The 12,744-nt window shown below is 46.2% G+C and overlaps 1 protein-coding gene across 7 annotated transcripts in view; it reads left to right on the forward strand.

Annotated features, from left to right (window-relative positions):
• The window catches only part of LOC120303403 (solute carrier organic anion transporter family member 1C1-like), a 38,345-nt gene that overhangs the window by 8,597 nt on the left and 17,004 nt on the right, over positions 1 to 12,744 (forward strand). For all 7 annotated transcript variants that reach the window (XM_039332899.1, XM_039332896.1, XM_039332895.1 and 4 more), the window contains 4 exons: positions 7,458 to 7,579; positions 9,781 to 9,927; positions 10,537 to 10,635; positions 12,227 to 12,469. In XM_039332899.1, the coding sequence (XP_039188833.1) occupies positions 7,458 to 7,579; positions 9,781 to 9,927; positions 10,537 to 10,635; positions 12,227 to 12,469 (611 nt within the window). The remainder of the gene's footprint in view (positions 1 to 7,457; positions 7,580 to 9,780; positions 9,928 to 10,536; positions 10,636 to 12,226; positions 12,470 to 12,744) is intronic.

The raw sequence follows: 12,744 nt of genomic DNA on the forward strand, positions 1-12,744 counted from the left end.
AAAGGCAGTGTTGAGTCCGTGGCGGGAAAACAGACACGAGAAGCAGCTGGAGTTCTCAGTTTCATTTATTCAGCGTTCAGCTTACATGAAGATGGCTTCAGCTTCGCCCAAACGCCTCGCAGCCTCTTATATAGGCAACTCCCGGGTAAATGGGTTACTTTTCCCGCGCCAGCACCCGCGCATGCGCACGGCGCTGGCGACAGCCTGTCTGGTCCCGGGCAGCTTTGCACCTGCCCGGGACTGCCTGCAAACGCCCGAGCCGTTTGCAAAGGCTCGGGACATAACACCCCTTTCCCCCGGGCTAAAACTACTACCAACATACAACATTTATTTTATATGACATTTTGCTCCCCAGTGCTCCCACTGATTACTGGCTTTTGCCTTGCCAGCAATGTTATGTAATCTTCTAGATACTTAGGAGATTTCTTTGCTCTCTGTGACCTTCTTAGCTCTGGGTTACTGGCATAAGTCCCCTGACTGGAGGGAGGCGTGAGCCTGTTCTCTCTATTGTGCCCTGGTGTCTTCCAAGGACTGTGCCCCGATGCCTGGCCTGCTTGCTTGCCCACCGGGCTCGTCAGGCCAGGGCTTCTGTTACTTTGTGACCTGGTTGACCTACCTAGCTGTAGACCCTCAGGCCCCTTGAAGTGATAGCCGCTGCTGGGCGTCTCTGTAGAACCTCCTAGGTCAGTCCAAGACCTGTCAGGAGGCTGTCCATTCCCTGAACCCCATTCTGTGTTCGGGCTCGTGTGGGTTTCTGTACTTTCCCAAAACTCAGGTGTTCCCTGATTTGTGCTAGGGTTGTTGTAGTCGGGACTTGGTTCCTCGACTAACTCTGTGTATGTTTGACCCCCTGTAGGATTTGGGGTAAGGTCAGGCCAACCTTGGGAATTGTGTGCCAGTTCTCTTGCGGGGAATGATTTGTTGGGATGCCCCCGGGTATCCTCCGTTGCTGGAGTGCTGTGTGATGTGTGTGGAAAGTGAGTATGCCCCCGGGGTGACTCCCTGGCTGGAGTAGGCGTGAGTGCCTGTTGTGTGGGTAAGCTCCATGACTTTCTTTTCGGAGCAATTGCAGAACCCTGGGATGGGCCGTTTGTGGCTCCCTCAGTGGAGATGGGCAGTAGCTCTTGCCCTTCCCTTTGCTCCAAAGGGTCCCCCTCCCCCCCTGGAAAAGACCCAGGAGTCTCAGCAGAAAAGTCTCGCCTAGAGCGAAGTTGGTCGATGTGCCGACGCAGGACACGACCGTTGTCCAGGGCAACCTCGTAGGAGAGAGGACCTGTGATCCTGGACACAGAAGCGGGGACCCATGTATGACCAGGCCCGTAATTGCGAGCCCCAAACCGGGGCACCCACAAGTAGTTGTCTAGGTGCCCTAGGATGTGAGGTAGATGAAGGCAGTCTGTCCGGATGCAACCGGTCAAGTCTAGTAGTAAGTTGGCGCCCCCAACGAAGTTCAGCTGGACTTCTCCCTGTAGAAGTGGACGGTGTGGTGCGATAAGAAAGGAGAAAGTCAGCCAACCTGTGATGCCAGTCCCCGTAGGTGAGTCTCTTCAAGGCGTCCTTTGCGATGCGCACCATGCGTTCAGCCATACCGTTGGTGGACGGGTGAAAAGGCGCAGACGTGGCATGACGAATCAGGTTTGCCTGTAAGAAAGCTTGGAATTCGGAGGAGGTGAATTGAGGGCCGTTGTCGGACACAATGACATCTGGCAGCCCGTGTGCAGCAAAAATCCCCCTCAGTACCTGAATAGTCTTTGCAGTGGTGGTGGATGAGACAGGCACAACCTCAAGCCATTTTGAATGGCTGTCAACAAGGACCAAGAAGAACTGGCCCTGAAAGGGCCCAGCGTAGTCAATGTGCACCCTAGACCATGGGGACTGTGTTTCCTCCCATCTATGCACAGGAGCTTGGGGCATCTCTGGGCGAGATCGTTGGCACAGGTGGCATGCGTGTACCTTAGCCTCAATATCTTTATCTAAAGCAGGCCACCACAAGTGGCTGCGTGCAAGAGCCTTCATACGAACAATGCCAGGATGACCCTCGTGGAGGGATTCTAAGACCCTAGTCCTCATTGAGGTGGGAATGACAACTCTGTTTCCCCAAAGCAGACAACCCTGAGAAAGGGACAGTTCGTTTCTTTTGGACCAGAAACTCTGAAACTCAGGACTAGGGCAGTGCTCAGGCCACCCGGACAGGACCCAGGAGCGGACACGTGAAAGTGTGTGATCTGTACCTGTTTCAGCGGTAACATCCCTGGCACTAAGAGGGAGCTCGGGCAAGGCTTGGATTGATAGAATGTTGACAGCTGGCGCGGGGTCAGCTTCTACTACTGGCAGAGGCAACCTACTGAGGCCATCAGCATGGCCCATTTCTTTCCCAGGCTTGTGGAGTAATGAAAAATCATATGCAGACAAGAAAATAGACCACCTAAGCATTCTAGGGGAAATGATGTGGGGAGTCTGCTTACGTGTGGTAAACAGTCCCAGCAGAGGCTTATGGTCAGTGAAGACCGTGAAATGCCTGCCATATAGAAAATCGTGGAATTTTTTAATTCCAGCAACAACAGCCAGAGCCTCCCTGTCTATCTGAGCGTAGTTGCGCTCGGCAGAAGACAGTGTTCTGGAGTAGTATGCAATAGGAACCTGAGTTCCATCAGACCTGAGGTGACTCAGGACAGCTCCAACCCCGTAGGGGGACGCATCACAAGCGATGCACACAGGAGAGACTCGTTGAAATGTGCAAGAACACTGTTAGAAGTGAGCAAGGCCTTGACTTCTTTAAAGCAAGCCTCATGTGCTTGTGACCACAGCCACACAGCCTGTTTGTCTAGTAGCCTGTGAAGAGGCTCAGCTACACTAGCTTTATGTGGAAGAAAAGAATTGTAGAAATTCAGGAGGCCTAGGAAGGCCTGAAGTTCGGCCTTAGACTTTGGCCTGGGTGCATCTAAAATAGCAGTTAGTTTGGATTCAGCAGGATGAATCCCAGCAGCATCAATTTTGAATCCCAGAAATTCAGTAGAAGGCACCCCAATCTGGCATTTGTCTTTTCTGAGCTTGAGGCCTGATTTCCTGAATCTTAACAGGACAGCCCTAAGCCTTTCAGCTAGAATGTGTGTGGAGTCTCCTGCAATCAAGACATCGTCAAAGTAGGGGCAGACCCCTGGTATACCTCGTAGTGTGTTTTCCATAACGCTTTGGAAAATCCCAGGAGCGACATTCACTCCAAACTGTAGCCTTTTTACTTTAAAGGCACCCCTGTGGGTCACAATGGTCTGAGCTATGGCAGCATCATCATCAACAGGCAGCTGTTGATATGCTTGAGCTAGGTCAAGCTTTGCAAAAACACGCCCCCCCTTGAGAGAGGCCAGAATGTGACTGACCACAGGAACAGGATAGGCATGTTGCTGCAATGCCTTATTGAGTGTGCATTTGTAATCAGCACAAATGCGAATGTCCCCATTTGCCTTTAGAGGCGTGACAATGGGGGTCTCCCACGGGCTGGAATCAACAGGTTCTAGGATTCCCTGTTGGATTAGTTTGTCTAGTTCAGTGTCAATCTTACTTTTTAAAGCAAAAGGGACCCTTCTTGCTTTAATCCTAATGGGAGTGACAGTGGGGTCTAGCTTTAAGGACACAGGTGGTCCTTTGAATGTGCCCAGCTGGGGGCTGAAAACATCTGCAAATTCTTTGCAGACTTCCTGTAGGTCGAGTGTTTGTAAGCTGTTGAGTCCTGTGACGTGTATCCCCAGGGCCTCAAACCAATCGAGTCCTATGAGACTCGTTCGTTCACCCCCTACTACTAATAAGTCTAGTGGACCTTCAAAACTCTTGTATTGCACGTTAAGGGTGGCCTCCCCCTTAACACACACTCTTGAGTTCTGAAAATCTGTTAATACAATATCAGAAGGCCTTAACTTGGCCTTAGACCCACTTCTGGAACAAATCTTCCTAAATGTATGCAATGAAATGATGGACAGGGCAGACCCTGTGTCTAGTTCCATAGATAATGGAACCCCTTGTAGCTTCACGTTGAGTGACAGCTTTTTCTTCATGGGCTTGTGTGTGCCTGTTCTACAGATGCTTCTTCGCGAAGCGCAAAAACCTACCCTATTCTGGCTGGGGAATCTGGTACCCTTCAGGCGTTCTTCTTGGGGTTGTGCCTTTCGTCGGCCCAGGCACACAGCTGCAATGTGCCCTTGTTTACCGCATGCCCGGCAGGTAGCGGAGCGGAACTTGCAGTCGGTTCTCCTGTGGCGACCTCCACAGCCGATGCACTTGAGCGGAGCCGAAGAGCTTCCCTTCTGGTTCTCTTCCTTCGCGGGGTGTAGACGGTCGACTTCCTCGTCCGGATCCTCCTCGGAGTTTCGTCGGACGTCTTCCTGGTGCACGGACGCACCCTCTGCACTGTTTCTGATCGGCCGCATGTTTTTGACGGCGCCGCCTGCTGCTTCTTCTGCGGTGACTTCCCTTAAGGCGTCTTGGAAGGATAATTCTTCCTTTGCGAAAAGTCTCTGTTGTAGCTCGCGATGCCTTAACCCGCACACGAATCGGTCCCTCAGTCGTTCCTCGAGGTCCTTGAACTCGCAGGGCTTGGCGGCCTTCCGTAACGCGGCGATGTATTCCTTGGCTGACTCACCGGACCGTTGATCTCTTTGTTCGAAGGTGTGGCGCCATGAGATAACGGACACCCTGGGGTTGAAGTGCTCCTTCAGCAGCTTCTTCAGGTCTGCGTAGCTTACAGACTCTACTGGGACAGGTGCTGCAAGGTTTTCTGCGATTTCGAAGGCGTCTTGGCCGCAAACGCAAAGCAGGGTGGCCGCCTTCAAGCTATCTTCCCTCACTTGGTTTGCCTTGAAGTAGTTCTCCATTCTGGATACGTAGGACTCCCACCGCTCTGGATGTGAGACGTCGAATTCCGAAAGCCTTCCGATTTTCGCCATCTTCGGATCTTCAGGAGACGGGTCTATCAGCCAGCCTACCCCCGAATGCGCACCGGATTGGCGGCAGCTGCCGAGTCGACGCCGTTCCTCTTTCGCCGCTCAGGACTCCTTGGGTAAGCTTACACTTCTTCCTTTCCAGGTAGTGCAAGGCATCCCATCCTCGTCGCCAATGTTGAGTCCGTGGCGGGAAAACAGACACGAGAAGCAGCTGGAGTTCTCAGTTTCATTTATTCAGCGTTCAGCTTACATGAAGATGGCTTCAGCTTCGCCCAAACGCCTCGCAGCCTCTTATATAGGCAACTCCCGGGTAAATGGGTTACTTTTCCCGCGCCAGCACCCGCGCATGCGCACGGCGCTGGCGACAGCCTGTCTGGTCCCGGGCAGCTTTGCACCTGCCCGGAACTGCCTGCAAACGCCCGAGCCGTTTGCAAAGGCTCGGGACATAACAGGCAGGATATAAATAAATACTTATTCACTACTTTCAGGTAAGCTGTGTTCTGCACAGCGTCGGCAAGGACTAAGAAATCATAAGCACAAGAAATGAAGGATTAAGAGAAATCCTTTTCAGTTCATTAACTGACAACATTCACTATACAGTATGTCTCTATGTCTTTCTACCCTTGGAAACCATCATCTCTTTCCTTATAGACACACACTACTTCATGGAGTGCCTCCTCCTCCTCCTCCTCCTCCTCCTCCTTCTCCTTCTTCTGCCATGTCCGTAATCAGACATTGGTGATCATGTTGGCGATCCTGTTTTTATCAGCAGCCGCATGAAAAAGTGCTGCTAAGTTTTGTCCAAACCAGCCCCTTAGATTTTGCCAGCTGGCTGCCCAGTATCGACTGAAGGCGGAGTACATACTGGTTGGAACAGCTTCAGAAGAACAGCACACAGTGTGGTGGCAGCCACTTGAACAGCATGTGCACAACGGTGTAGAAAGCAAAGGGAAGACTACTACACTATATATTTCCCAGGAAAATCATGTTAATGGCGGCAAAACCTAACAATGGCCCCGAGTAGGGTGCCCCTTAAATGGGGCAATGGTGCTAAGAATCTCCCGGTCTGCTAGAAGCATGATAAACCCAAAACTACGAATTGGTGCGTGGAATCTGAGAAACCTATACGAAGCTGAGAAAACACACAACACTACCCAAGAAATGTCCAAAACAGAGTACCTATGATTCTCTAAACTTCTCACCTCTCCCTTTATGATGATCTCATCAACTCCCCCTAGGCATGATGTTGTTGTTCTGCCCCTTTGCTTAACTCATTCACTCTTCTTTCATATCTTTATTTATTTCTGTCTAATACGAAAGGCTCCCAGGAGCCCGTGTGGAGAAAGCAAAAACTGGTTTGAGGGGATCTCAACCCAAACTTGAGATTAGGGTCCCACATTGTGGCTGCCTTTAGATAGATGACTGGATGGATGGATATTATTGAGTAAAATTATATGAAGACTGGAAAAAACACTTGACCTAGTCTCTGAATTATATAATTTTTTGATTTTATGTAATCCGCTGGATCATAAAGTCTGGTGCCCATGGAAGGTGTGTTGTATGCAAGCCCAACTTCTTTTGAAGATATGTACAATATCACTGTATATGCAAAAGGGTTGGGGGCTTCCATCATGATGCCCAGTCTGCCATTTTGACAATTTTAACTCCCTCCCCCATTTCCATGGATGCTGCTGAACATGAACTGAGCTGATGAACTGGGTTTGAAAGTAACCTTGCAACCATTAGATTTTTAAGGTATATTTAACCGTTGTGTAAATACAGGTAGTCCTCAATTTATGACCACAATTGAGCCCCAAATTTCTGTCGTTAAGTGAGACCTTTGTGAAGTGAATCACTGCAGATGATAAGTTAGTAACCTGATTGTTAAGTGAATCTGGCTTCTCCACTGATTTTACTTGTCAGATGGTTGCAAAAGATGATCACACAAACCTGAGACACATCAAAGGTCACAAGTGTAAGCCAGTTGCCAAGCACCTGTATTCTGATCACATGACCATGGGGATGCTGCAAAGGTCGTAACTGTACAAAATGGTCATAAGTCACATTTTTCAGTGCTGTTGTAGCTTTGAACGGTCACTAAATGAACTGTTGTAAGTCAAGGACTACCTATGTATGTAACAATGATGTAGACAGTGTGCCGAGTGGCTAGAATCTTGGATCAGGAGCATACACACCCAAACCACAGGATTTAATTCATTTGATATTGTTGCTCCTTACAAGGATCCTGAGAAAATAACGTAGGAGGAAGCTCCACATAGTATGTAGCGTAGGACCTAGGGGAACCTCAAAAGAAAATACTTTTTATATTAGAAATCTGTTTGGACATGTTACATGAGCACAGTAATTATGTTTGATTTTCCTGGGTTTGGCATGCGTATTCAACCCAAACCACGTATCCACAACACCATCAATTATTAGACCCATGGAGAGATTATCTTTCTCAAATAATGATGCAAGAAAGGCTTAACTTTCCAGTCCCATAACCTGGCTTTTGTTCTGCAGTTACAATTACAAAAGTATCGCTGTTTCCTTGGCCAATTCGTCTACAAGTGTTTCAGCTTGTGCCTCAGCCACTCCCCATCACTACACTGTTGCCGAAAGTTCCCACAACACAACTGCAGTTGGTAAGTAAAAAGTTTCCAGTGACCTTGGGCCTTTGTGTGTGTGGGGGGGGGGGAGGGAACCTTGCTTCATTTATCAGGGGTGGGGAACTATAGGCCTTTTATGACTCGTGGACTTCAACTCCCAGAATTCCAGAGTCAGCATGGCTCAGCATGGAAACCTCTCCCTTTCCCCTCAGCATGGCTGGCTCAGGAATTCTGGGAGTTGAAGTCCACAAGTCATAAAGGGATCATAGTTCCCCACCTCTGAAAGGGATGAGCACCCGTTAAGCATCCACAATCAAGACTGGAAAAATGATATCATTCTTTAGATTCATTATACCATAAATCTACTCTTCAAAATGATTTATGAATTGTCCTTGTTTGCCTAGCAATCCATACCACGATTTTCCAGTTTGATTGGATTTTTTTGCCCATACATTCTAAGTAAACTTCCTTGTTTAGAGTGGATTCATTAAAAACTCAAGATATGAAACAAACACTCCTAGATTTAAGGATATAACCTGGAAAAGCCTCAGAAACTATATTGGACTTGGTAGGTTTCTTGAAATGAAGCAAGCAGGTGAGATTAATTATTTGTCTCTTGAGAGAAATTAGTGCCACTCTTCTAAAATAGATGAAGCTAAAATATATGAAGAACAGTTGCAGGAATTGGGTATGTCTAGTTCAGGGGTTCTCAACCTTGGCAACTTTAAGACTTGTGGACTTCAACTCCCAGAGCTTTGCTGGCTGAGGAATTCTGGGAGTTGAAGTCCACAAGTCTTAAAGTTGCCAAGGTTGAGAACCCCTGGTCTAGTTTAATGAAAAGAAGGACGAGGGATGACATGATAGCAGTGTTCTAATATCTCAGGTGATCAACCTGTTCTCCAAAGCACCGGAAGGCAGAACAAGAAGCAACGGATGGAAACTAATCAAGGAGAGAAGCAACCTAGAACTAAGGAGAAACTTCCTGACAGTTAGAACAATTAATCAGTGGAACAACTTGCCTCTAGATTAGTTGTGGGTGCTCCAACACTGCAGGTTTTTAAGAAGAGATTGGACAACCATTTGTTTGAAATGGTACATAGGGTTTCCTGCCTGAGCAGGGGGTTGGACTAGAAGACCTCCAAGGTCCCTTCCAATGTTGTTATTCTATTATTCTCCCCCAGAGTTACTTGTGCCCATTATTGGAGGGGGAAGAGAGGAGATGGTACTTACTGAGGACTCGTGAGGAAGTGTCTCTCCTGCCATCCATCAAAATTATCTCAGGTCTAAGACCTTGCTTTTGCAATGGTTATTACATTTGCTAGAAGAATAGAATAGAATAGAATAGAATAGAATAGAATAGAATAGAATAGAATAGAATGGTTGGAAGTGACCTTGGAGGTCATCTAGTCCAACCCCCTGCTCAGGCAGGAAACCCTATACCATTTCAGACAAATGGTTGTTCAGTCTCTTCTTAAAAACTTCCAGTGTTGGAGCATTCACCACTTCTAGAGGCAGGTTGTTCCAGTGGTTAATTGTTCTAACTGTCAGGAAGTTTCTCCTTAGTTCTAGGTTGCTTCTCTCCTTGCTTAGTTTCCATTGTTGCTTCTTGTCCTGCCTTCCCGCACTTTGTAGAATAGCTTGACTCCCTCTTCTTTGGGGCAGCCCCTGAGATATTGGAACACTGCTATCATGTCGTTGGCTTGCAAGGTTTGGAATAGGTGAAGCCAAACCCTTGCTACAGGTAATCCTTGACTTACAACCATTCATTTAATGGTCGTTAAAGTTACCACAGTACTGAAAAAAAGTGGTTCACCACCAATTCTCACACTTATGACCATCGTGGCATCCTCACAGTCATACGGTCAAAGTTTATGCACTTGGCAACCTGTGTGTATTTACAATGGTTGCAATGTCCCAGGATCATGGGGATTACCGTTTGCAACCCTTCCAACTGGCTGGTTTCCAACATGCAAAGTCAACGGGGGAGTTTGGATTCACTTAACGACCATGTGATTCACTTAGCAACTGCAGTGGTTCACTGAACAACTGTGGTTAAAAAAAAGGTTGTAAAATCGGATGCCGCTCACTTAACAACTGCCTTGCTTAGCAATGGAAATTGTGGTCCCAATTGTCTTCATAAGTCAAGGATTTACTTTGGAATGAAAATTGTAATGCTCAGGTAGTATTGTGATCAAGTTGTGGACCTCACAACTTCTTGGGGCTTCTTTTGCTTTCAGAATGTGAAGAAATGATTAGTTCCTATTTGTGGGTCTTTGTGTTTGCTGGGAACCTTCTACGTGGAATTGGGGAAGCACCCATCATGCCTTTGGGAATGTCTTACATTGATGATTTTGCCACGGAAGAGAACTCTGCCTTTTATATAGGTAAGATAAAGATGGCCACTCTTTCTCTCCTGATTTGAGTATTGCAGCTGAGGTGGGGCCAAAGTTGTAGCTATCACAGTCCTCAGACTTCAACTCCCAGAATTCAACTCTGTCCAATGACTGCATTGACTGGGAATTCTGGGAGACACAATTCCAGCCTAGTTGGAAGTTACCTGGGGGGGGGGAATAAGGTGGGGGAGCTCAATTCTTGCCTTTAGTAGGTTCAAACTATTTCATCACAAGGATTCTTCAGTAAGTCTGCATTAAAAACCATCCATAGAAATTCAACGGATGGTCAGTAAATTTGTTCTGAGACACTAACCCCATTTTTCTTGCTGGCACCGAAAATGAGAGAAGACATTTTGCCAAGTTTTGGAGGGTGAGAAGGAAGGAAAGAGCGAGGGAAAGATGATAGATCTTCCCAGTCTAGCCTGCAGTTCTGGGATTTTCTGGTAGTCTTCAAGTACTAACCAAATTTTACCTCACCTTAGCTTTGTGCACAGTGAAAGTTGGTTTGATGCTGCCACCTGCTGTAGACCTCATTCCTCACCTGTTTTGAAGTCTTGTTCTGCAGGTGTTCCTATACTTAAGTTAATTTATTTTTCATAGGAATTGTGCGGTCTACAGCGATGTTTGGACCATGTCTTGGCTTTCTGCTTGGAGCATTTTGTGCTGGTTTGTGGGTTGACATTGGAGCAGTAAACCCAGGTAAGAAACAAGTACCATAATCAATGTTTCTTCTCAGCCAGGTTTGTCTTTGTGTTTGGTAGACTTTTGCTAGTCAGACCTCAAAACGTTGATTTAATGAAGTTTCATTTAGCAAACTTCAGATGTATTGGACAACATTATTGTCCAGACCAGTGGTTCTCAACTTTTCTAATGCCGCGACCCCATAATACAGTTCCCCATGTTGTGGTGACCCCCCAACCACTTATACATCACCGGGTGCCAGGGGCGTGGCCAAAGAAAAGGGGAAAAAAATGGCGGACAGCCTTGTTTGGCGACCCCTGTGAAATGGTCGTTCTACCCCAAATGGGGTCCCGACCCACAGGTTGAGAACCACTGGTCCAGACCTTATTCCAAAGGAATGCAGATCCATTGTTTCTGACATAGTCTGGAAAAGGCTATGAAGTGTGCATTGATTTTACATTAATTTTATGAGATGGTGCAAATTAGTCCTTTGTGCCAATTTTATTTCATTACACAAATGATATCAATTAATGCAAACAGCATGCTTTGGGATTTAACAGACATTTGGGAATAGCTGACATCCTCTTCCCATTTTCCCACATGTCTATTAAACTGAGTTTTTAAGTTTTCTATTTTGTGACTAAATAAGTATAGCAAGGAGAGAATGCTATAAGAAAAGAACTACTAATGAATATTTGGACCACATTGTAGAGCAGGGGTTTCCAAACTTGGCAACTTGAAGACTTGTGGACTTCAACTCCCAGAATTCCTCAGCCAGTATGGCTAGCTGAGGAATTCTGGGAGTTGAAGTCATAATCTTCAAGTTGCCAAGTTTGAAGACCCCTGTTGTAGATCTTTGAGATCCTTCCCAATGACTTGATAACAACAAGCTAGACTAGGCTAAAATAAGCTTGCTTGCTTCCTTGCAATTTAATATGTTGGGGGAACTTGGCTATTGCCTTAGCACTGAGTGTGAATGAGGCTATTGAATGAAGCCATCATATAGTTGTTTCTTTTACAAGTGACTAGTCCACAGAAAGTAAGCGTGGTGTAGTGGTTAAGGCATCAGACTAGAAATAGGGAGATGGTGACTTCTAGCCTCACCTACAAAGCCAGTTGGATGACCTCAAGCCAGTCACTCTGTCTCAGCCCTAAGAAGGAGGCAATGGCAAACCACTTCTGAAAAACCTTACCAAGAAAACCACAAGGCCATCGGCAAGAATCAGACACAATTGAATGGAAGAAAAAAACAACCATCCACAACTTACTTAACCTGGTTACTGGAAGAATTCACTTTCTGGGCTTGCCTAATCAATGGAATGATAACCTAAGCAAGAGGCCAAGTTATGCACATGCTGAGGGGCAAAAAAATAAGCCAAAATTAAAACTACATAATCTTTGCTTATGATAACGGATCACCCTCAAATTTAGAGGAGCTGATAGGGTGCTGTTCAAATGGAACTGAATTGTTTGTTGTTAAACCAAGTTTAAGATTCAACGTGCCATGTGACCGCCACTTATGTTAAGTCCTGGTGAACCCAAGGGATATACTTAATAGAAAATGTAATAAGAACTTCCATATGCAAGTTTTTTTTTTCTTTTCTCCTAGATACATTGACCATCAGTTCCAAAGACACACGTTGGGTCGGTGCTTGGTGGCTTGGGACGCTGATTTGTGGTGCCACCAGTTTTATGTCATCTCTCCCTTTCTGGTTCCTGCCTTACTCTTTGCCACAAGAAGGAGAACAAGTTGTTAAGAAGTCAACTGAAGTTTATGTAATCACTCAAGTCAGCCAGAACAAAATGGAAGCTCCTGGCTGCCCAAAGATGAAGGTTTCGGAAGTGGCAAAAGGTGATTGAATGATCTCTTCACAAGTAGCTAATTCTGAGCTTTGCAACTCGTCCTGAGCCAAACCTGTGTTCTGCAATATTTTACTCAATTTCCAGAGTCACTTCTTAGAGTGGAAACATGTTCAGTTTTTAAACATAGTTTTATTAAATATTACAATTAAAAGAGAAAAACTAATACAAACAAATGGAAAGAGAAAAAAAGAAAGTGCAGGAAAGAAAAAATAGAAAAGTAGAAAAAAATATAAGAACATGCGGTAATCAAGAAAAAAAGAAATT

Source organism: Crotalus tigris, unplaced genomic scaffold (genome assembly GCF_016545835.1).
Source record: "Crotalus tigris isolate CLP2741 ecotype Arizona unplaced genomic scaffold, ASM1654583v1 scf7180000024469.1203045, whole genome shotgun sequence".
Lineage (NCBI taxonomy): Eukaryota > Metazoa > Chordata > Lepidosauria > Squamata > Viperidae > Crotalus > Crotalus tigris.